The sequence below is a fragment of the Ambystoma mexicanum genome, chromosome 13 (assembly GCF_040938575.1).
Source record: "Ambystoma mexicanum isolate Mex_15411 chromosome 13, UKY_AmexF1_1, whole genome shotgun sequence".
Classification (NCBI taxonomy): domain Eukaryota; kingdom Metazoa; phylum Chordata; class Amphibia; order Caudata; family Ambystomatidae; genus Ambystoma; species Ambystoma mexicanum.
The window spans coordinates 157,793,721-157,819,579 of record NC_090938.1 but is presented as its reverse complement, the minus strand read 5'-3'; the positions used below and the strand labels follow the sequence as shown (position 1 = coordinate 157,819,579).

Here is a 25,859-nt window from a genome sequence, read left to right as displayed (position 1 = left end):
TCTATCCAGTATTGGCTTATTAGTCACTAACGATTTGCTTCCTTGCGGTTGCAGGAACTATGCGTATTACTGAAAAAAATAACAAATCCCAGAGTACATTGTGTGGTTTGCTAAAAAAGGTAAAGTTTACTGACAGCAAGAGGTTGACATCTCCATTTCGTGGTCACTAATATCAATAGTCATACCAGTGATCCACCTACCTATAACTCGTCTACAAAGTACACGGCCAGTCAATCTCATAAATCCAGTATTAGAAACGTGAAAGGTTTTACTACAAAAGCAGATGTGTTACTGGGTTACATACACTGCTGCCATTTGCATGGTCTACAGGCGCTTTGGCAGGTCAGAGAGCCAGAATGCAACTACGCTCTGCTGTGGTGCATGATGTTTAGAAATACGCGGGTACAGTGCGCCGTCTGGTCCACAGAGCTGCGTGATGGGAGCCTCATGTGCCCACGGTTCAAGAGTGCACTGGCCAAGACGGTGTGTTAAGCAAGTTGGTTAATACGGGATAAAGTTCTTTCTTTTTGGAGGTCTGATTGCCTTGTAAGAGTGGCATAGTTGGTCTGCCAACACAATCCAAAAAAGGTTCTGTGCCTCCCAAAACAGCAAAAAGTCATACCATCAAATTGGGTGCAATTCAGAATTTTCATCACTTGCATGCAAAAAGCCTGGTTCAAACAGTGTAGTTTTGAAACCAGCAGACCATAGCAGATTCAGGCAGATGGACTTGGTTTTTTCTGAAGATCACGCTGATCTCTGCAACACGAGCAAATTGATCTCTCGTACTCTAGTGCAGGTTATTGGATTCTGAGTTGGTTGACGAGTTATGGCTGAAATGCGGTTCACCGTTAGAAATCAAATTTTTTCAGCTACTTGTGCCAATGCTCCAATTGGTTGTAGTTCATAGCAGAATGAAAAAAGCTGCGTTTTGAACAAGAATGTAGGATCCAAATTGCATGGATGCTTTAAGATTGAAGCCTTGCTCTATTTAAAGACACTTTTCTGGCTCAAGTTAAACGAAACCGTCAGAAAATGTCTTGCGACTTTTTTTTTGTCTACTTATATGTAAGTTTTCCTATGTCGGTTTTCTTTTACCTCTTTTTTCACCTCTTTCTTTTCTCCTTTTTCTTAAGGAGCTGTTACTTGTGTGCAGTTATTCAGGAGACTCTTGGTGAGTCTTTAATGCAGTACGCTGCATGCACTCCATTTGACCATTTGTTCACATGTATGCCAACGTGTGTTGGGCGGGGGGATTTGACTACCAACATTTCTTGCTGGAGTGAGTGGGATGGCGTCTAGCTTGCGTTTTTTGAGTTGGAATGTTATGGGTATTAATAGCTCAAAAGGAGACAATAACTTTTTGGAATGAACTTTAACTGGCTTTTTCTATGTGAAAGAGTTTGAGTACCTTTGCAAGTAACTATAGGGGAGTCTCTATACTGTGGTGTAATTTACCTGTTCCACAGGCAACACTGAGGGAGAATAGCCCACGGCCCAAGCAAAACGAGTGCCATTAACGTGGGCCCAAGGCCGTTCACCCCCGGTGTTGCCCATGGAACAGGTAAGCCATTAGCACCCTGGGTTACCAAAGCAGCAAACCAGGGTGCTAAGAAAAGAAAAAAAAAAAACGAAAGATGTTCCTTCCTACAACAGGATGCTGCGATGGCGGTGGGGAGAGCAAGCCGTCAGGCAGCTTACTTGGAACACAGGCTTGTACCGGTGGTTCAAGCCCGTGTTCTTAGCCACCCGATTGCCTGGCTCCCCCGCCCAGGGTGCTGAGGCTTACGATGGACCAGAGATACTGGATGCTGTGCTACTGGACACGTTGGGCAATGTGGAGATAGTGATTTGGGGAGACTTTAAAAAGTACCCTAGATGTGGAGATTGACAAATCAAGTGTGATTGGTTCCTATTGCCAAGGCAAGAGCCAGAAAGGAACATCTGTATCTTATGGATGAGAGCGACTTGCATGATGTGTGGCAGGATTTGAACCCGGGCAGCAGACATTACACTCTTCTTCGCAGATCAATCTTTTTCTGGTCAGCAGGGGTGTTTGGGGGGATGTTTGATGATGCTGTGATCTCGGACCACACTTCAGTCGAGTTGGCTATGGATGGTTCTGTAGGTGGCTTGAAAGTTAGGAAGCAATGGCGGTTGAAAATGCAGCCGCTTTCGGACTTCAATTTTATTAGACATATTGAAAGTGAAATCTCCTTGTATAATCAGGAGTCGGTGGACACTCATTCTGCAGTCTAGTATGCTTTGAAGGCCACAATGCATAGAGTGATCAGCTTTGCATCTTATAAGAAGAGGCAAAGGGAGAAAGAACCTATTAGATTAGAGAATAAGTGCAAATTAGCAACACAGCGTTACAATGTTCCCTAACTTTAGATAATATGTCTACCATGTTGGATGCCAAACGCTGGCCTGAATGTGAACTTGAAGGCAGAGAAAGACATTCTACACTAGGCAGGCTTTCTGGGAGCGTGGTGAGAGGTCGGCACATCGTTGGCAAACCGACAAAAACTAAAAAGGAGACAGCAAGGCATGTGCTCTTTATTATAAATAGGAGGGATCATGCTTGTGAAGGAATGAGGACATTTGAGGGGCATTTAGACAGTTATATGCCTCTTTAGACACTAAACTGACCCTTATTCTAAACAAACCTTCAAGACAATTACAAAACAAACAATTATAAAATAAATAATTGGATGACCTTTACCTGTCCTGGGCAAGATCCTTTCCCCAGGATTTAAAGCCAGCTTCTAATTGTTCAAAGGAAAAGAACTCTTGAACCAGTTCTTATCAGTTCCAAGTCAAAACTAAATTTAACAAAAATCCACTGGTAATACTCTGGTTTTGGTTGAAAAGACCCCCTTTTCAATTCCATCCAAGAAAATAGCACCAATGCTAATCCTGGTCATCTACTTCTTCGAGATTGTCACAGTTCAAAATAAGATTTAGAAATCAGGGTTCCTGGATCAAACCCTATTCTGCCCAGGAGGGCTTCTTAGAAAACAAAGCTAAACTAAAATGAGTGTAGCACTTCCCTTACCATATTTCATTTCACCTTTTACAGCACCTTCAAAACATCCCAATCATACAGCCCCCGCCCCGTCCTGAAGAAGGCCATGTTACTTTAGGGGTGCATCCAGCCCCTATAGACGGCTGAAACACCTTGGTGTAGACAAGCTTTGAAATTACAGTGTTACCAATGCTTCAACAATGTTGTGTAAAAAATCCATTTCACGCCTTTGTTTAAATGTTTACTGTTTGATCCCTGTCGCCACATAACAGTAGAGATCTGCACTCTGTTCATTGTATGAGTAATTTCTGACTATGTTTGTTTTTGTGAGACTCTGTATGACTTTTTGATGTGCAACTTGAAAATTATGCAAAATAGATGTTGCCACATAAAAATAAGAATTTGACATACCTAGGTGCGATACGCCACAATTCTTTTACTGAGAGTATGGTGATTGCAAAGTAAGGGAGTGCATCAGCTTACAACAACCCATTCACTTGTACCACAGTTCAAAATAATAATTGCTTTTAGGAATAATAAAGCTGCAACTTTGTAATAGGTTATACATTCTGCAGTACATTTGGTATATTTGTCAGTATGCTTCTCTTTGGGTTGCTGCTTCCTTTTAGCAACCACTATTCTATTGCTATTACTATGAAAACAGTCACTTTTGTTCTACAGTATGCTACTTCAAAGCTCTTAAATATGACATTGGCTGAAAACTTTATACACCACCACAATTCAGATACTTCTGCTTTGTACTTCTTAATCATAACTGTTTCGTATTTTAGAATCAGTAGGCAAGTTTTGACAACACTTAAACCTTCAGGTAGGCAACACATTTCCTTTTATTGAGTTCCTAAAGAGGGGCAGTCTCTTTGCCTCTACTGCCAGAGGGAAAACCTGCCTATTCCCACAAGACTGGACTTCCATTACCGGTTAACAAGCACCCAGCTCCCCTTCCCGAGCTTTCTCACACCTTTTCTGCCCAAGTAATTACCCTGAAGCCGTAGTGCCACTCTTTCAGCTTCAGGCAACAATGCCACGCTTATTATTGAGGCCACTGGACTGTTGGCAAGTTCACAGATTAGGCGAACAGGGTTTAAATAAGAATGGTTTCAATATACAAAGTGATCGCCTCTTGGCATGGGAACAACAACTCGAAAAAATAATAAAGAGGTCAATTCAGAAGAATACAAGGTTCAGTCTCAAAAGTGAAAACATAATAGGCACACGCGACCACTCTTTAAGGTAGATTTTTAAACTAAATGTAATTGTATTCCTGTGTATGATATGATAGTTTATATGATAGTGACTATACACAATGTGTTTCAAAGCGCTCAAGGCAAGGTAAAAATACAATGACATTCTTACAGGCCATGAACAATAAAAATGTGAAATTAACTATCGTGCTCGGCCTGGCGACATTTTAGATAGTGCAAGAACTAAGACATAGTAGATAAGGGAGCGGGAAGAGTGGGAAGGAAACAGACAGGCGACGACCGTACTAGGCCCGACGACATTTCTGGTAGAGCCGGCGATTAACAAAAGGTGAGGGAGAGGGGTGAAGAAAGGGAGGGGAGGAACAAAACAAGCGACTAACGTACTAGGTCGGAGGACATTTCAGATAGAGTGGGGGTGGGGAAGACAAACAAGGTTGCTATCATACTAAGCCAAGGACAATTCTGATAAAGTGCATAATAGAAGTAAGGGAGCGGAGGAGATAGGAAAAGGGGAGGAGGAGGCGAGAACAGTGAAAAAGTGGAGGAGCAAGAGGGGAGAGTGAATACAATTGCAGAAGTCAGTAGTAACAATGTTGCGAGAGAACAGCAAATACAAGAGAAAATGGGAACAGCATGATTCAGGGCCACCATGAGTACAAGATGCAGGGGGTAAGTACAGCATGAGAGTTGAGAAAGGGTGAAGCACCGCCAGTCAATGAAGTCCATGAGTCAAACCCAAGCATTGGCAAAAGGCGATGGTGAATAATGTAGCAGGACAGTCCTGCAGAGGTAGGATGTAGGGGGGGGGGGGGGCGGGGAGAAAAATTGAGGGCGAGGAGAAGCAGGGTAGAAGAATCAAGCAAATAGGCAACTCCTGTATGCGAGAACCGGGGGGAGGGGGCACAATGGAACATCAGGGGGGGGACCAGAGGACCTAGATCCCTTGCACCTGCTCCCCATCTGCAAAGGAAAAGCGGCTGGAGGGCTGCTTAAGTAAGGAAAAAAAGCAGCAACCAGGAAGGCACCAGCAACAGAGGCAACTTCTGGAAACAAATGGCCACACGCAACCTTCCTTTCACTTGTTCTTTCTTGTAAGACGTTAGTATTAGGCTTTCCATTGTTAAGCAACAGCTTAAATGATGCCACATGACTTGTACTCGCTTAACACACTACGCAAGTTACTTCAGAGCTGGGTACAGTTACCGGCAAAGCCTATGAAGTAGATCTGAACGATGTGCATCACTCACCAGCTTCAGGGACAATGGGGTTGCGAGTTGCTTCGTTCCCCCCCCCCTCCCCCGACTTACTCGTCTCATTTGGAACACAACCTTTTCCAGCATGGTGCCTCCGGTCCGGCCACCTTAATTGGGAGTCACTCCCGAATCCCTTAGCTTGCCCTCTGCTTCGTACCATGGGGTCCTGCATGGTCTTGGCTCTGCAATCACAGCAACTGATCACATGCGGAAAACAATTCCAGCAAGTCTTCCTCAGCGCAGCCTCTCCAATATAGGTTTTGGGAACAAGGACCCTCTCAGAACTTCCAGGTGAAATCTGCAGTCTCCACGTTCCAGCATTCCTTCTGTGCTCCCACATCGTGAATTGCCAGCCTTGTGCTTCTCCTCTGCTACTACTATTGCCAGCCTTCCAACTCCTGCTCCTTCACCCTGCGCTTTCCTGCTGGGGCCTTTTATGCCCCACTTGTTTGACAATTGGATTCAGGTGCAAGCCATTAGATTCCATTGCCGGACTCCTGCAATGGCTACTAGGCTTATTTTCCCCGACTACTACATCTAAATGCCTCTCTAGACCTCATCCTTGTCTCAGTTCCTCTAGGATTCTGGGACATGTAGTTTGTCCTAACAAAGAGTTCTTTCTGCTTCTTGATTAATGTCTCCCAACCTCCTATTAAAATGACAATTCATAATCTCTTTTGGCACAGTGGTAAGAATTTCCCAATCAGAGGAAAAATACTGACTCTTCTCACAGAGACTCGTCACTACCCTTGGCCCGGTCTCCGCCCAGGTGATCCTCTCACAGAACACCACCATGAGGGTTGGGATTAGGGAGAGTCTGCCTTCCCCTGGCCAACGTGAGATTTTAGGCCGTGTTCAGTGAGGGATGCACAGGATTCTTCACAATATGGAGATTGTATGCACAGAGACAGTTACCGAATCTATGCAATCTGCGATAATCACAGCCATCCCTAAACCGAGCCAAGATCATTATGATTATCCACCCTATATCGCTTTTTAAGTGGACGTTAAACATTTAGTGAAAATCTTTGAAAGAATGGCGTACTCCCCAAGTTGGTTCATACAAATCAGACTGGTTTTGTTTGTGGTAGGAACAGTTAAGATAACTGCCTATGCAGCTGTCAGTATTGACACAGAGAAGGCATTTGACAGGGTGAATTGGGAATACCTTCGCCATGTTTTGATCAAAGTGTGCTCTTGTCCACGTTTCTTGCAACTCTTTAAGGCTTTATATAGCGGAGCAAGGGCTGCTGTAGCAGTAATGGTTGCATGTCAGAGCATTTTGACATGCTTAATGGGACTCACTAGGACTGCCCTCTGACTCTTTTTTGACTAGTTTATACACCCGCTTGCTGTTGTGCCTGGGGCTCACCGAGATATAAAGGGTATTCTGTTTGGAAGTTGAAATACAAGGGTGCTCTTGTATGCAGATAACCTTTTAGTGTTGATCTCAGAAGCAGATAGTTCCTTACCAGAGTTGTTGATGTAAATGTCTCTAAGACCTTGATCTTCCCGATCGCCCTTTCGTGCCATAGGCAGTGGTTTAATGTGGACCATAACATGTGGGCCGATGCAGGTTTTAGGTACTTGGCTATTCGCATCACCAGGAATGTTGGCTCACTTCTTGAAGAAAACGCCTGGTTGAAACTCATGGAGGTAGATGGGCTATGTTGTAAATGGGAAACACATGAAATTGACTCTCTGCTGCAAAGTCAGTATGATTAAAATGACTACTTCTGAACACTACTTTTAGCATGCTCTCCCTCTCTCAAATAAGTTGCTCTTGGATATAAATAAATCCATTAATAGGTTCTTATGGTGCGAGGGCAGAAAGACACGGACCCCGAAAGATGTTCTTCGTAGAGCTGTGCATTTAGGATATTTCAGTTATTTTAACATAAAACATTACCATGCTGCATTCACATTGCGTACTTTGCACCAATTAGTTCACACTTCATCAGGTTGATTTGTATTGAGCGAGAGGCAGTTTCTCCAGCTCTTCTACATACCCTGTTATATGCGGATAAAAGATTACTGGTTAGTTTGGCTCTGCCATTTATAAAGCATGTACCAAAGGAGTGGTAAAGATGTAATGAGATTTGAGGTGTGAAGTATTTACTCTATGCAGATTCTGGTTTGTCGATGAACCCAGCAGTGAGTGGACAAAGGCACTCTTTCGTGGGTTTCGTGGTAGAAGGCTAGCAATTGTTATGATGCTGATTTATACCGTGCACCGCTACCACCCAGGGGCAGTCTCCAGGGACTCGCGTGACTCTGCAAGAGGGGTGATGAGAGGATAGGTTCGGGACCTGGTGTCTGAGTGTCGTTTTGCATGTGGGAGTTGGTGCAAGAGGCCCTGTGCATTGTAAACCGTATGTGTAACACTCGGTCTCTCTGCTCTATGGTGGCCGCAGATCTAAGACTATCTGGGCTCTTGGTGTGCACTTGTGTTGACAGTTTTATGGTTTTATCGTTTACTCTAGATGTGCTTCCAGCATCTCACATGGTGGGTGTGAACATAGAGTGGATTCTTGGTGTGTTTAGGTGTAGTGTGGCTAGCCCAAAGTCTGGTGTAGTGGCGTTGGTTGTGATGGAGGAGCAGGAAGAGGAAATGAGCAAGTTGGTTTGTTGGGACTCTTTGGTTGCCGCTTGATGGTATCTACCTAGGTTTATTGGTTGTGGTTCATTGGCCCATTTCGCCTCCTTTCTAGTTGTTTGTCCCTTCACGGCAATTATTGTCTATTGGAAAACCAGGTTTTGAGGAGTTTCCTGAAGATGCAATCTTTGGTTCCGATTGGGCATGGTGTTCCAGATGTTTGCAATTAGACGCGAGAACTGTTCTGACGAATTTCCCTTTTTTGGGTAATGTTTTGCCTCTATTTGTATAAGATCCCTTCTTAGGCGGCACCTGCTGATCTCGTCTTGGAGGAATTCAGCTCCTTGTCTGTGCAAGGCTTTGTGGATGATGCAGAGTGCTTTGAATTGGATGCCGTTTTTTTTTTTTACTGGTAACCAATGCAGGCTTTTCAGCGCTGGAGTGATGTGGTCTCTACTGTTCAGTCTTAATAGGAAACTGGCAAACTGTAATTTTTGACCCTTTGTGGAGTTTCTTGGCGAATATTTCTGGCATTCATTCCTAGGTAGATGCCATTTGCGTAGTCAATTCTTAACGTATCACGGATAGGATTGTGAGAGAAGCAGCGGTAAGGGAGTAAGTATTCTTATGAGGAAGAAGCATTTTCTGGTGTGATCAAGATGACTTGCAGTTCCGGGGATGGTTCGTTGTCCACGAGTATTCCTAGGTTTACTACTCCGGTTGCGTTCCCATACCGGCCTGCCAGTCCAGTTATGGGTTCCCTATGCTGAATCCTGTGGGTGAGAGCATCGTTTCTGTTTTTGCCAGGTTCAGTTTAAGGTTGTTCGTGGTCATCCCATTTTAGATGCCTGTGAGGCAGTTGTTGAGGCAGTTATTGTGTTCCTGCGATTGTTTTTTTCCCCCACACTCATTTCTGTGTCATCTGCGTAGTTGTCGGCAATAAGTCTGTGGGTTTGAATTATTTTCATCAGTGGGCACATGTAGAAAACCAGTGGAGAGAGGATGGATCCCTGTGGGACTTTGCATGATACATTTCTGGGTTTGAGGTGAACAGTGGTAGGTAATTTCATTTCTTTCTGTTTGTTATGAATGAGGTAAGCCACTTTAGTCTGAATGCCTAAATGCTGCAGTCCAGTCTTTTTTATTAGTTTAGTGTGGCCGATTGTGTCAAATGTGGTTGGTATGTCCAGTAGTACGAGGGCTGATTCTGTTCCTCTCATTGGACCTTGTGAACGTTCAAGTATTCGGTTTGTGTCAATGTTTTTAAGATCTTGATTGTTCTCCAGGATCTTGGCTGGGTAGGGCAGTTGGATATCAGTCTGTAGTTGCTCAGGTCCTCTGAGTTCGGAGTCCTTTTTATCAGCGGTTTGATGTGTGCCGATTTGGAGGCAGACAACGCTACTCCTCTTTTGAGTAGTACATTCATTAGGTTTCAGAAGTGCGTCGCTGGGGTTCTGTGGTTGAGGATTCCTTCGACGATGTCAGGGGTGGGGAGGGTGGCCAGCATCCCCTTGGGGATCCTGCCAGGTTGGTGTCCTTGATCAGTGTGGACAAGGTTTCTTCTGTGATTGGATATAGGCAGATGAGTTTTGCTGTAGTCTACTTTTCACCTGGTGTCTGTGGTCTAGCAGTAGTCATATTTGCCTGGGTTGTGTTGATGGTCTCCTGGATTGTATTTTTTTGGGATCTAAGGTGGTTGGTGACGTTGGCACAAAGTGCTTGTGTCAGGACAATGGAATTCTTGCTGAGTTTCTCCTTTTTAAGTAAGGGAAGAAAACACAATACCAGGATTTGTCCCCCATGGTTGAGCAGAGCGTGTCAGAAGGACATTGACCTTTAGATGATCAAAGAAAACATTTTCAAGAAACAAGTGAGTAATAAAATTCACTTTGATATCAGGAAGGCAGCGAGAGAATGCTGGGTTAAAGGTGACTGGGTAAGAATAAAAACTACCACACATAGGAATGGGAAGAGCTGTTGGTTGGTCTGAGCCATTGGAAGTTAGGGAAAAGTTCCGTGGAGCTGTCAGAGTAACAATGGTGGAAGAGTTTTCAAGTGAATGAATGGCAAACAAAATAGCACGAACACCACAAGACAGAATATTGACAAGGAAAGGGCATGTGCCAGGTTAGGGGAGGAGGAGGAGAGAGTGATTAGAAAGGGGGAATTGTTCCACTAAAACAGAAACGTTTGTGTGGTACACCTTCATACCTGAGAGATTATATAAGTTAGTATGGGTATGCATCTGCACCTCTAGTGTATATATATATATATTCGCACAAAGTAATGAGAATTTAAGTGTTCTAAGGCGAGATACCATGTTTTATTTTGTAATATATTCATCAACATGTGTCGTGATTTTGTATTATTTAATTAGCAATGTTTCACAGGTTCTGTTTTTGTAATATTAATGTAAGAAAAGGAGATGTGTAGTATTTCATGTTCTGCATGTCACATTCCATGCTGAGGTAAGCGTGCAGTGTGGAATGTAGAACATGGAATACAGAGGGAAAAATGCGTAAGTGAAAAGGGTTAAGAGAAAGGCAGTTGAAGGTAATGCCTGCATGAATAAACGTCCTCTACAACTTAACTCTGTTGTACCGTAGATTGTGGTTTCAGTATTGAGATTACAGATGTAAAACTGTCTTGGTGGAGGAAACGCAGGAAGGACCCAGGTATGGGCTTTTCGGGAGGGGAGGGCACAGATCCACTACATCAATACATTTTTGTCTGGGGACATACACCAGCCGACCACATACTTGAAAGCATCAAACAAATCTTCACACACGACACACAAAAATCTTTCATTTCCATTGACATTCATGGACCACCCTCGCAGACACCAGAACTCACGTATTCTTGAAGCGTAAACAAACCCAGTTAAGACGCATTTGCCACCTCTCGCACAGCACCGCTACCGGGTAAAGTACTTAACGAAGGTCACGGAGTACTATCGTGCACGGCTAACCCTTGAACTCACGACTCCCGTCCATCCCAGCGCGGGTACTCACACTTGTTCTCCGGCCCCTCGCCCGGGGCTGTGCCGGTGCTCTTTACACACAGGATACCCAGGAATACGGCCAACAGGGCCACGGACGCAAAGGCCAGCAAGTTGGACAAGAAGCGCTCCAGAGTCCTCGGCCTGGTGGTGGGCCCCGCTCTCTTGGGGGCAGGGGAGGGCTGGGGCTCCACTCTCCCCCAGGGTCGCCAGGAGGGGGTGGAGGCACGGGGTGCTGCTTTCTCCTCCTCTTCTCCTTCCGAGTCCCAGGCTGCCTTGGTCCGGGCCCACGGTGTTGGGGGGTCATCGGGTCCGCGGAGCCAGCTCAGGCGGGCCGAGGTGGCCCCCGGAGGGGTGCGATTGGCCGGAATAGTCCATTCTCTGCGAATTGGGTTCACTGTCCTGCCCTGGCGAGTGGGGGCCACCGAGGTGGTCCACTCCTGGCGAGTGGGGACCGCCGAGACATTCCAGTCCCGGCGAGCGGGAGGGTCCGGGGGTGGCCACTCCCTGCGAGAGATGTGCCCGGTGCTAGCCCACTCTCGCCGAGTGGGAGGTGTTGAGGTTCGGGGCCCCTCCTGGTCCTGCTCTTCCTCCTCCTCCTCCTCATCCTCATCGTGGTCCTGGCGCTGACTCCAGGCTGGGGTAGCCTTCTCAGGACCCGACCAACTCTTCCGGGCAGGGGCCGCGCTTCTCAAGACGCCGGGACTTGAGGCCCCCATGCTTCGCCGTGAATCTATCCGCAGGCGATTCAGCTTCTTCTCATACAGGGCCCGGGTCGCGGGGGTAATGGGCCCCGGGTTGTAACCCAGAGCCTTCAAACTGCGGCGGAGCTCCGCGTCGGACGACATGGATGGTTATCGTTAGTATCTAGTGCCCAACTTGAACTTCCCATTCGAGAAACGGACCATTTCTAGGCCCCGCCCACTTTTCTTCACGTGACTCGGAGCACGTTCCCTACAATGAACGTCTCGTGAGACGTCATCGGGGTGATGTTCTTCATCCATTTTCACGTGCTGGAAGCGGGAAGGCTTCAGCTGCCAGTGCAACCGGAGTCTATGTGCTCTTGGGTGGCTGAGATTAAGGTGGGCATCGGGGCAGTTTCTAGCTAACTTGGTGCCCAGAGCGAAACACTACAATATGCCCTCAACTGGCACACATCACTCCCAAACTACACCTCTGTGTCTTGTGCAGCAAAGCCCCTCAATATGAATAAATAAGTGCTGTATAAATGAAGCTGCTTTCATTACATTGTAATTTGAGTACTTCACAGAAGAAATCTATTCTGAAAACCCAACTGTTGCTGCTCAAGTAAATGGTTTTTCTGTCATCTGCACTTGGGGAAGGCCTTGCCTGAATGCAATTCCAAACTTCGCACTGGCACACTGCGGTGCATAGCTCTCAACTCACACGCTTTTGGCGGGTATAACCCGCCTTGTAAAAGGCTGACTCACCCGCCAAGGCTCCTGCACGCTCATGCATTCCAATGGGAGTCTCACCCGCCAAAAACAAAATCGGATGGTTTCACCTGCCTTTGCAACACAAATGGTTGAGAGCTATGGCGGTGTGACCAGGCTGCCGGCGTCTGAGGGCTCACTGAACACTGGCCCTGTGTTGCAGATGTTCTGTTTGTACCACATCACTTGTATTTCACAAGGGGAAATATGAGACTAACCATATGAAATATTTGCTGATGGAAGATTATCATTCCAAGATGGAGAGTCTGGTACGCCCTTATTGCACTCTTTCAAAATATCTCTATGAGAGTGGGAAAGGGGACACATAACCAGTGCTTAAAGTGGGCCGGGGCCTGCCGGGGCCGGGCCCGGCAGTCTCCAAAAAGTGGGGCTGAGCCGGGGCCCTGATGGGGCCCCGTCCCACCGCCGCAACATTGGCAGGATGCATTATCCCGTCGCGGGAGATGCATGCGCCTGCCATGAAGTCAGCGATCTGACAAAAGTGGCAGCCAACCACAGCGACGCTGTGACTGGCTGCCACTTCTGTCAGTCATAGTAACTGCCTTTGGTGACCCCTCGCGCGAGAGGTCACCAGAGGCGGTTACTGTCCCTTTGTTTCCCCAGGTCGCCGAGGCATCTTTAACCCTCGGCGAACCTGGGGATTCCTCGACCTATTTCGAGGTTTATAAAAGATGGCTTTGAAAGTACACATTTCAAGCCATCTTTTATAAAGCTTTGCCGACGGACAATTTTGTCCGTAGTCAAAGCTTTATAAAAGACGGCTTGAATTGTGTACTTTCAAAGCCATCTTTTATAAACCCGAAATGTTTAAGAAAGATGGCCTGAAAACTAGGCAAACCGTAGGGTATGCACACAAATATATATAAATGTTATATATTTGTGTGCGTACCTTACTATGGTGTGTGTACTGTGCAAGCCATCTTTTCTAAACATAGAAATATGTTACATATACAATACGTTACATATTTCCATGTTTAGAAAAGATGGCTTGCACAGGACACACACCATAGTAAGGTACGCACACAAATATATAACATTTATATATATTTGTGTGTATACCCTACGATTTGCGTACTTTTTAGGCCACGCCCCTCCCACAGGCCATGCCCCCAAATGAGGGCCCCCCTCGATTTCTTACCCCACTTAAAGCCCTGCACATAACACAAATGAGTGTTCCTGTATGCTTTTCATTAAGTCACAGAGCATGTCAGGAATATAACAGTGATCAGAGATCCCTTTATTTGATAAACAAGTCTGTGATAAAAGGATTGTATGTGTGAATCTCTAAATTCATAACAGATGCATAGGGTGGTGCTCACATCACAGTTCACAACACTCACCCTAACATTAAAATGTTTGTAACCATGTACCAATCATACTTATTGAAACAGCTTAAGTTTTTGGATGTGAGGATAAAATTGCAGGAACATGAGCCACTCAAATGGGGTACAAAGGCTCTTTGCTTCTTGTTTCTGGCGAATTTTAGATGAAGAATGGCTAGGTCTCATTGTGAGTATGTCCAACCCCCAATACAGAAACATATTTAGGGAATTATATCTTTAGACAGGAACGGATACCCCACAAGAGACACCCAATAAACAATGCATAGGAATGATACACAGAAAGGTCTGGGTCTGGAGGGCGGGATGGGGCATCTTGTTGGAGTCTGGATCTGAGGGAGGTAGCATCTTCGTGGGGTCTGGAATGGAGTGATGGGGCCATCTGTATGTTGGGTTGGAGGGTGGCATTTTGGTGTGGTTGGAATGGGGACATCTGTGTGCTGGTCGGGAGGGTGAGATGGGGCATCTGCATGTGGGTCTAGAGCAGAGGTCTTCAAATTGTGGGGTGTGGCCCCCTCAGGGGGGCACAGCCACATTCCTGGAGGAGGGGGGCGCAAGACCCTAGCCTGAAATAAAAAAAGTAAAAAATCTTTTTATGGAGGAAAGAACTATAGTAGCAGGGACGGCTCGTCCATAATGGGCGAGGGGACATTGACTCAGTGGCCCCCTCACCCATTATGGAGGAGCCAGCCAGCACAGTGAAACACTGAGCGCTCCCTCAGCTGCTTTTTCCTGCTTAGGGAGTGCTCCTGAGCTGGCTGAACTGTCAAGGAAACACTATTTCCCTTCGACAGTTCAATTCCCCAGCCGCACATTCTCAATGAGCCATGCGAGGTTGGGGGCGTTTTGCTTGGTCAGCCTTGCATAGCTCATTGGAAATGCTGGCTGGGGAACTGCATGTCTGTATGTGCGAGGGGGAGCTCCTTTGCCTCCTCGCACATACAGACAGAGCAGGCTGGAGCGGGGCAATTCAGAACCCACACGCAGGCCCCGGAAGCTCTTGCTTCCTGATTTCTGTTCATGATACAGGAGCTGGAGCGCTGGGGAGGAAACTTCAGAACTGGGCAGAAGGTCCGTTTATGTTAATTTATTTTTTATTTAAATATGTGTGTGGATGCATGTATGCATATGTTATGATTGAGTGTATGGTGATGGGTGTTCGTGTGAATGATGGAGTGCTTGCTGTGTGAATATATGTTTGTGTTGGACCGTTGAGCTGATTTTGGTGCGTGGGGATGGGGTACGAGGAAGGAGGGTTGTACAACAAACACAATGTAAAAATGCCTTTGTTGCACAATCCCCCTACCCACCTGCCAAAATCAGCTCCCCGTCTGAGGCGCCAAGGGGACAGAGCTGGTCTTTTTTTTACTGGACATTTATCATAGATGTCCAGTCAAAAATCCCATGCTTTCCCCCTGGACCCCTCCAGCGCCTTGCATACACAATCACGTTGATTGTGTGACTGTGTTAGGCACTGTGGGGCCCAGGGACAGGGATATATCTATTTACTGGATATCTATCATAGATGTCCAGTAAAAAAGACCATGCCTGCCCCCAGGGCCCCCCAGCACCAATTGCAAACTGTTTTATTTTTTACCCAATTTTTTAACAAAAGTATGCCCTAAAATGCGACATTTTAACCCATTATTTAAAAAAATGTCACAGGGGGAAATGCCCCGAAACCCTCTTGATCGATTCGGGCTCCTTCGCTAGGCTCGGTCGCTATTGTATATCTGGGGGAAATATTTATGCCCCTCCACTTAAAAAATTCACCAGCCGCCACTGGCCCTGGCACTGTGGTGGGAGCAGGGTGGGGGATCCCAGGGACTGTGGTGGTAGCAGTATGGGCAATAGCCATGGGATAGTGGTGGGTGCAGGATGGGGAGAGCCCAGTGTTTGTGGTGGGGTGGGGAGAGCGCAGGTACTGGGTCGGAGTAGAATGAGGGAGCCTAGAGGCTGTGATGGGAGCAGGCAGGGGAGCCCAGGGACTATACTGGGGGTAGGGTGCAATGACGGCACGCAATAGTTCATAGCCTTTTGGACGTACTGTCCATTTGACATTTTTGGGGGGGCTGGCCTGCCCACATTTTGCTCACAGGGGCCCAGGCCAGAAAAGTTTGAAGACCACTGGTCTAGAAGGGGAGATGGGGCATCAGTGTGTGGGTCTGGAGGGTATGGTGGGGCATCTTGGTGTGCCAGAGGGACAATGGGGCATCATGGTATGGACTGAGATGGAGGTGTGGCACCATCTTGGTGGGGTCTGGCTTGGAGGGTTGGTGGCATCTTTGTGTCTGGAATGTAGGGATGAGAGCATTTTAGTGAGGTATGGAGGGAGAGATAGGGCACACTGGTGTGGGTCTGGAAGGAAGGATGGGGCATCATAGTATGGGTCTAGACCGAGAGATGGGGCATCCTGGTGTGGGTATGAAGGGTGGCATGGGGCTTGGTGTGTGGAGAGGGTTGGGGCATCTAGGAGTAAGTGGAGGGCAGGATGGGGTGCCGAGGGAGGGATGGGGAATCGTGGTATGGGTGGTCTAGAAGGAGGTATGGGGCATCTTGGTGGGGTCTGGATTGGAGGGAGGGAGCATCTTGGGGATATCTGTGATGGTGGGGCATCTTGGTGGGGTCTGGAATGGAGGGATGGGGGCACATTGATGTGGGTCTCTGGATCGGGACATCATGTTATGGGTCCAGAGCAGTGGACTTCAAACTGAGCAAAATGCGGGCATGCCACCCCCCAAAAAAACTGCCAAATTGACAGTAAGTCCAAATGGCTATGAACTATCGCGCCTCGTCACTGCACCCTACTTCCAGTATAGTCCCTGGGCTCCCCCACCTGCTCCCATCACAGTCTCTGGGCCCCCTCATTCAACTCCTACCCGGTGCCTGTGCTCTCCCCACCCCACCACAATCCCGGGGCTCTCCCCACCCTGCTCCTTCCACTATCCCATGGCCCCCCATGCTTCCACCACAGTCCCTGAGTGTCACAACTTGTCACAAACTTCAAAGCAAGAGAGAAGGAATGACTGACCGGGGATGACTCTGAAACCTCTGGCCGATGTACTGGATACCTCACTTGCCCTGGTTGTCTAGACAATTCGGACTCCAGAACAGTCCGTATCTCTTATATCAAATAAAGACCTTCCCAATGATACACGTCACTAGCTGCTAACAATAGGAAAAGCTAGAGGAGTAAATAATTTAAAAAGAGCGAGGAGTCCACGACAACAGGAAACACACCAGGCTGAAATAGAGAGGAAAAGATCAGTAATGATCCTTAAGGAGACAATAAGCAGACCCTTGGTTATGAGGAACTAACCTGGATGTAAGGGGATCCAGACCTTCCAGGGTGGTAGTGTACTTCCTTCTTGGCTCCCCATATGAAGGCAAGTCGAGTAATGAGATTACAAAGGCGTCATTCCAACTCCCTCCTCCCCCTGCCCTTTCCCCAGGGTTTTGGAAGGCAAGCTTCCCCAGATGGCACAAACCTCCCCGCAATGAGAGGCAAGAATGGACTCTCCAACGAATGGGAAGAAGGCTAGGACCAAGTGCGGGCGAGCTTAAGGGAAGCTTTATCTAATTCAAAATAGGGCATGCAAAGAACTCTGCAAACTCAGAGAGCGCTCTGTCTGACAATCACAAAGACAGGCGTTTATATTTACAAAAAGTGTCATAGGCACCTACACACTATAGGGGGCACATGTACATGGGGATTGGGTGGCGTCGACTAACTATATGTGCAGCTGTGATGCGTCGCTTCGTGGTTGGTGGACACCGCCGGGTGCCAATGTGGGGTGGGCAGGTAAGCTGGGCTCATTCGGGAGGCGCTGTCCAGTCAGGCGTGATCAGTGTCATTGATGGACGTCTTCCTTGGCTTTCTGCCGTAAGGGTCAGGCACACCCCATTCATTCAATGCTGCAATGTCAGTTGCGCTGTAAATCCTACAATAGGTTATTCTACAGGTTAATACAACACAGGAGGAATGCGCATTAGGTGGGGTGCTGTGGCGATACATCAGTACAGGGTTGCTGATATCCTGTTGACTAGGTATCATAGGCCATGCGGTCGGGTTTCAGGGCACGGGGTAAGCTGTTCGAGCTTTGGGTCTCGTTAGAAGTCATGACGGATGCTTTTACACAATGTTAGTGCAATATTAGGTGTCTTCTTTTACAAGCGTCATTAACCTGGGGTGACTGGTGGGTCGTGGGACCTATGAGAGGACACATCTGGCCTCTGGTTATGGCCGGATTTTTGCTGCTGGGCTGTAAATAATTCAGGTGGCTGTTCGTGGCCATGTGAGCTGCGCGGGAACCATGAATGCTTGAAGCGGCTCCAGCCGAATTGGGGAGGTGAGGCAGTGTAGCTCGGGCCTTTGCTTTCTCTGGCAGGCTTCAATAGGAAGAGAGGGGAGGCGGTCTTGGATATGCCCACGATGATAGCATTCTCGCAAGCTGCAAATCGTATTGGATTGCATTGACGATGAAGGGATTTGTATAATGTAATAATGTATAATGTAAAAATGTCTACGGGCTTACGCATCTATAGTATTTACATCAGTACATATTCATTTCAGAATAGTTAACTATATCTACAGTTCCATTAGTCACTATAGGGTAAGTATTTGCAATATTAGCAGTTTTAGCATCACATTGTAAACACGATACGTGAGGTAGCATTAGGGTTGGTGGAGCACACAGGAGCAACAGACCAATACGGTTGACAGCAGTAATACACATTAAACCTGTACATTTGCACTTGATGGCATTCTATGTATCTCATTTAAGCAACTTACATGAGCTCACAATACTGTCGCGCTTGTGTTCCTTTGCACTCTAGCAGCATCAGGGTAGTCATGGCATAAGGACTTGGTATCACTCACTTTACATTACCCCTAGAGAAGCACATAGTAGGAGGCCAGGGCCCCTGAGTGTGTGCGCATACTGAGAGGGTTTTAGTGTCGTGACCACACAATGACACATTCTTTTGTTCGTACAGTGTTCGTAGATTTTTGACACGGAGGTCGTGCAGAAGGGATATCATTGTAATGCAATATATGTATATATATATATGTATATATGTATGAGCAGTTTCTTGGTGTGGGATTAAGACTTTTGTTTCATCGAGGACGGTTTACAGTTATTTTCCAGGTCAGCCCCTCTGCCCGGGTCACGCTGAGGATAATGATGCACTGCGGAAGGTGAAAGATACATTGTTTGCTCTAACACTAGCTCATGTCCGACTGGCCGTGGGAACGGGCTTTCAGCGGATCTGCCAGGGAGCGGAAGCAACAGGGTAGACGAGGACTCTCTGAAGGTGGGGGCCGTGCTGCAGCGCACATGGAGTCATGTCTTAAGATGGCGTTCTGGTTTTCAAAATGGTTCCCAGGGTCTAGCCTAATACAGTACGTTTGGTCCATGTGTCGGCCAGTGGTCCAACCACCACCTGGGCCCTGGTGGCAGGGGGTCCCCTGACGAGTCATAGACATCACAAGGAGGGGACTGCAGGGGAGGAGGGTCTCTTTGACCTGTCCTCCCATACAGTTTTGGTAATGCACCTTCACTAATAGTTATTTTACCGTAAGGGAGGATTAATGGAGGTCCTGGTTGCTTGTCCAGAGGATGGTGGCAAGGGGCAGGATGATTGAGAGGAAGGGAAGGTTAGTGAGGGACTAGGACCATGGCGGCAGGAGGGATGCACTGGTGTTGGGTTGGTGCACACGTTGAGAGATGCAGCAGACCGTCCATTAAGGTCCTGTGCACTGTTAAACAAGGGGTTAATGGAGTCAGGGTGGTTGGGATAAGAAGTGAGGGGGAATTTCAGATGGAATAGAACCTTGAGGTGGATTCAGGAGCAGCGTTGTCTACACAGCAAGGTAGGAAACTCAGTATTGATTTTGGAGCTGAGGGGTTAAGCATGGCACAGAACATCACCTATCAGGATTGGTAGCGTTGTGAGTATAGAGTAAATAATACAGCCCCAGAGCGGGAGGTGAGAAAATTAATCTATGTGGAAATCCAAGGTCGGCAACGTGCAGGCAAAGACGTGACACATTTGTAAGGAGTAAGCAGTCCGAGCCGTAGTCAATAGGAGATCAAGAAGTAAACAGGTATCGTGGGAGGAGACAGCAGAGAAGTCCGTAGAACAAACCAGGTCGGCAATGGAAGATCACAAGGAACAGGCAGGCGGCACAGCGAAACAAGGACAGAGCTTCGGACTGGAACAACAATCAGAAGAACCTAATTGCCGAACAAGAACAGTTTTAAATGGCTTCTTAGGACGCGTCTCTAACATGATACGCAGCGTTCCTTGCCACGTGACCGTGATGAGCCTTGGAGCGCAGCGTTACTGTGCGGCGTCCTGGAGACCCACAATGTCGCTATGACGACCGCCCGGATATCTTCCAACGAGTAAAAAACGGTCTGGCAGCCGCTCTATAGGCAAATGCAAAACACTTTATCCGTGAGGTGGCAGGAGGCTTGGCTCTGGTGAGGACAGTGGAAGCAGCAGTCTTCACACTGAGCTCCCTCCACCCCATTCCCAGCACAGTCCCAGGGCTAGTGACAGCTGGTGAATTTTTAAAGTCGAGGGGCATAAATATTTCCCCCAGATATGCCATAGCGACCAATCAAGGGGAGTTCTAAAATAAAATATCAATCAATTAATCAGGGGAGGGGGCGTTCCCGCTGGAATTTTTTTAAATAATGGGTTCACATGTTGCATTTTAGAGCATACTTTAAAAAAAAATTGAGCAAAAAGAAAACAGTTTGCACTGGGTGGCCCAGGGGCCAGGCATGGTATTTTTTACTGCTGGACATCTATAGTAGATGTCCAGTAAAATTATATCATCCCTGTCCCCTGTGCCCCCCTGCGCCTAACACACTCTCACAATCAACGTGATTATGTGTGTATGCAAGGTGCTGGGGGGCCCAGGGGGAAGGCATGGTATTTTTTACTGGGCTTGTATGAAAGATGTGCAGTAATAAAATACCATCCCAGTCCCCTGGGCTCCACAGCGCCTCTGAAGAAGAGCTGATTTTAAAATGCCTTTGTTGTACAACACCCAAACCGCACACTCCCTAAAATCAGTTCAATGGACCAACACACACATACACACATATTCACACAGCAAGCACTCTATCATTCACACAAGCACCTATCACCATTCTCTCACTCATAAAACACACTCACTCATAACACAAGCATACACGCATCCATACACATATTTAAATAAAAAATAAATGAACATAAACGTACCTTCTGGCCGGTCCTGAATTTTCCTGCACAGCGCTCCAGCTCCTGCATTATGAACAGGAATCAGGAAGAAAGAGCTTCCTGATTCCTGTGCATGCTTGCAGGGGCCTATGCGTGGGTGCTGAAACGCCCCGCTCCAGCCTGCTCTGTATGTGCGAGGAGGTACAGGAGATCCCCCTCGCACATACAGACATGTATTTCCCCAGCCAGTATTTCCAATGAGCTATGCATGGCTGGCGAAGCAAAACGCCACCAGCCATGCATGGCTCATTGAGCATGTGCGGCTAGGGAACTGAACTGTTAAAGGGAAACCTTGTTTACCTTTAGTTCAGCCAGCCCAGGAGCGCTCCCTCAGCTGGAAAAAGCCGCTGAGCGAGTGCTCAGTGTTTCACTGGGCTGCTCCTCTGTAATGGGTGAGGGGGCCACTGAGTCTACACCCCCTCGCTCATTATGGATGAGCCGCCCCTGCCCAGGGCTCCCTCTGCCCTGCTTTCCTCCATCTAAAAAGATAAAATGAATGCCCTGGCGGGGTAGAGGGAGGCGGGGCGCCTCACAGTTTGAATACTTCTGGTCTAGAGGGAGAGATGGGGCATCTTGGTGTCAGGAATGGAGGGATGGACATCTTAGTGGGGTCTCTAATGGAGGGCGTAAGGCATCTTGAGGTCTGGGATGGGGCATCTTGGGGGGGGGGGGCTAGGGTGGGGAATGGACACACCATGTTATGGGTCTAGGGGAAGGATGAGAGCATCTTGGTGGGGTCCGGAGAGTGGCATGTGGGTATCTAGGTGTGTCGAGGGAGGCTTCATAGTATGGGTCTTGAGCGATGGGGCATCTTGGTGTCTGGATAAGAGGGAGGGGGGCATCTTGGTGTGGGTCTGGAGGGAGGGCTGAGGCACATTGGTCTGTGTCCGGAGGGAGGGACGGGGCATATTGGCATGGGTCTGGAGGGAGAGGATGGTGGCATCTTGCTGTGTGGAGGGAGGATGGGGCATCATGGTATGGGTCTGAGGGGCAGGATGGGGCATCTTGCTGGGGTCTGGATCGGAGAGGGGCATCACAGATCTGGAATGGAGGGACAGGGCATATTATGGGTACATGTCAGGGAATAATGGAGCATGTGGGTCTGAGTGAGGCCTGGGACACTCTGGTAGGAAGGCTGGGGGCGTCTGGGTTTGAATGGAGGGATGGGGTATGTATGTCTGGAGAGAAGGACGTTGGTCTACAGGAGGGGTGGGAGCATGTGGGTGTCGAGGAAGGGATGGGGTAATCCGAGTTTGGATCTAGAGACAGGGCAGAAGGCGCCATTTGTGTGCGAGTCTGGAGGTAGAGGTGAAGCATCGGGTGCGACTCTGGAGAGAGGGATGGGGCATCTTGGTGTAGTTATGGAGGGATGGATGTTGGCGTCTTTGTGTGGGTTCGGAGGGAGGGATGGTGGCATGTGGGTCCGGATAGGGGATAGTGGCATTTGATTCTGGAACGTGTGTTTGGAAGGAGAGATGGGGCATCTGAGTGTGAATGGGCACATGTAGGGCTTGGGTATCGGCTTGTGAGTGGGGGCATGCAGGGGTTAGGCATGCAAGTACGGAGGGAGGGATGTGGTGGCTGGGCTTGGAGGGACTGATTTGGCACTTGGGCCTGGTGGGGTGATTGGTGGCATGTGAATGTGCAGCATGTGTTTAAAGACAACAGAGGGATTGGCATCTGGGTTTGAATGAAGGGATGGGGTATTCTGGGTATGGTTGGACAAGGTGGGGAAGTATGCGGCATGCAAGTGTGAATGTGGGACGGGGCATAGGTGTGAATGTGGGATTGGGCATATGGGTGTGAATGTGGGGTTGGGCATCTGGGTGTAGATAGCAGCAAGTAGGGTTGGTGGGACCTGTTTAAATGAAATGGTGGGGCATGTGAGCCTAGAGGCAAGGTTCGTTGTATGTGGGTCTGAAGGGAAGGATGGGGCAGCCCTGTGGATAGAGGGCAAGTCTTTCTGGAGGTATGGTTCTGTGAGTCTAGAGGAATGGATCATGTCTTCTGGGTGTGGGAAACCAAACATACCTGAAGTTCTCCCCCTTTACTCCACTCATGGATGGCCCTCAAACAAAACTATTCCTTTCTCTGCAATTTTGATGCTAGGTCTAAGCCCCATGCAGTGGCCTGCAATAACTCAGTGTGTGTGCCTGCTGGCACAATGAAATGTAAGGCTCAGGCTCCCGATAAGTAGGAACGGACTGCACTTAATTTTGTACTTTTCCATTGCTGGAGAGCTCTGTGGGACGAAGCACTAGGCGTTGTCACATCTCCCCTGAGGGGGAGCCCTTTCCCGTGAGGCCGCTACCCGATAGTCCCTGTGGGGGTGGTGCAATGCGAGAGGATCTCATGGGGACTCCTTCCTCTGGGTATAAGGACGACCATCTAGGGTACACAGCCATTATGAACACATCTCACCCCCACATACTCCAGCTCCTCTCTCCTCTTCTACACACTGTATAGACATTAGACCTATGTACTTTGATAAGGCTGAATATCTTGAGTTCCTTCAAAGTACTGGGATGAAAAAGAACCACATGATCTCATGTAATCTAAATGCTGGGATGAGTGGGCCCTGTGGCGTAATGAAGATAAGACCCACGAAAGAAACAAAGGACTATTGAGCCTAGGGACATCTGGCAACATCGACAATGGATTAAACACAGCAGGACGGTCATTGGCAGCCACACAGGGTTTCAGGTGTACTGATAGCGAAGGCGAGAGATTCAAATCTGCATTACTGATCTGAAGGGAGAGCACTCCAAGAACATTGGCCGTCCGCCGTGTCTTATGGTTAGAGGGTTTGCAGGAGCAGACCTTTGCTCGGCGCTGCCAAAAGGAGAAAGAAACTTGGACGGCAATCGAGGAATGCCGTCACAGAGCCACAGAGGAAATGAGATGCTGCAGAAGCAGAATCGAATTCCAGCTGGCCCAGGAAGCCCGGGTGATGTGCTGAGACCCCAGACAGGGTAAAGGGTGGTGCAGGAGATCCGGAGGGAACGCTGTGCGGCTCAATAAGTGGGTGCAAGCAGTTGTCCCACAGCCTCTGGGCAAGCACTACGCTTGTGTGGCACTGTAGGGGCAGGCGGCATATGAGTCCCCTCTTCATCGTCACTGTGGCAGAATAAATACTGCTGACCTACAGAGAAGAGGACGAAGACTCCAAGCATATTAAAGAGACCCAGGGAGGGAGAATCCCTCACAACAGTGGCAGAGAGGAGCCAACTGATGAAGGAGGGCTACATACCCTCACCAAGAGAATCTGAGAGGGAGAGTCCCTCACAACATGGGTAGAGAGAAGTTCAATGACAACCAAAGGAAGGTTAGACACCCTCCCCAAACTACGAGTTATCTTCCTGAGTCCTCCACCTCATTACAGTTCTTGGAAGCGAAGTGTACCAAGAAAGGCAGACCAAAGGAGGAGAGTAGCAAGGGTCGTGGACCCCTCCAAAAGCTTGAATATTAAGAGTGAAGTCGAAGAAAAAGAAGACCAGGGGAAGGGAGTCATTCCCCCTGGTTGTATCTCATGCCAGGAGAATGGAGCCAGTCTCTTGGTAAACCGGACTAGTAGGAAAGTCCAGAAATTTGGGGAAGGGAGCCATTTGCCCAAACTTTATGTGAAACTGAACACCAGGAGAAGGGAGACATTCTTGTGGTCCATCCAGAAGGAATATGCAAGGTTGCGTTGATAACTTTACCAAGCCTACGGAAGGGAGACATTCCCCCTAATAATGTCTGAAACACAAGACTATGAAAACTGAGTTTGACAAGCCATGGACCCTAAACCCAGGAGTAGGGAGGCGTTCTCCTGGGACAAGAACACAGATGTTTTATTTTATAGTTTGTAGTGTAAGGGATACGAGTAAGGTTTTCTTGGCACAGGACGGTGGACACTTTTGATTTGACAGACACTCTTGACAGTCACCTTATCGCTTTAGTTGAGGTAGGGAAGTCCCCCCACCCCACATACAGATAGTCAGCATTTCATTTTCCTTTTTACTTGAATAAAAGTGTTTAACCCTAATCATGCCACCTTTGTGTCCGTCTCCTTCTTCTGTACCCTTACACCTGGCATTTTACAACCCTCTATCCAACCGTAGTACTTCTCAATTGACTGCGTACCTGTTTCACGTCATCGGTGCATCACGTTTTTTTGTTGCTATTCCAGAAGTGAGCTGGCGACACAGGATACCGGAATGCCAACACCAAGAACGTGGCTACCTGATGATAACGTACCAACTTCCCACAACACATGGTTGCTTTCACTGTTTACCGTGATGATGGAGGTGGAGGCTCTGAGGGATGGTAGCAGGAATCCAACTGAAGCAACAGCAGACATACAGCAATAAGGATGTGGAAAGGGACTAGTACCAACAGGAAATGCGGAAGGATCCAGGACAAGGAAGGGGCAAGATCCAAGTGCGAGCAGGGTGGCAGTAGAGGAGGGAATAGGAGGAGACCAGGTGGGAATAGATGAAAAAGGGAGACTAGTCAAGGCAAACAGGAAAGGACAAAAAGTAAGGCTGGAATTCCCAAAGGAGAAGTCAGGACACTGCAGGCAGGGAACTGGCTGAGCGCATTAAGATGCGCTCAGCAGAGGGAGAGATGGTTTTAAATACCTTTTGTCATTTCTATATAGGCCTGTGCGCTTTTTTATATACACTACTCACA

At 47.9% G+C, this 25,859-nt stretch overlaps 1 protein-coding gene across 1 annotated transcript in view; it reads right to left on the bottom strand.

Moving 5' to 3' along the window:
- Positions 1–12,024, bottom strand: part of LEMD2 (LEM domain nuclear envelope protein 2) — a 119,370-nt gene extending 107,346 nt beyond the window's left edge. Inside the window, exon 1 of the mRNA XM_069633517.1 lies at positions 11,112–12,024. Coding sequence (XP_069489618.1) covers positions 11,112–11,946 — 835 coding nt within the window. The 5' untranslated portion in view covers positions 11,947–12,024. The remainder of the gene's footprint in view (positions 1–11,111) is intronic.
- Positions 12,025–25,859: the final 13,835 nt, after the last annotated feature.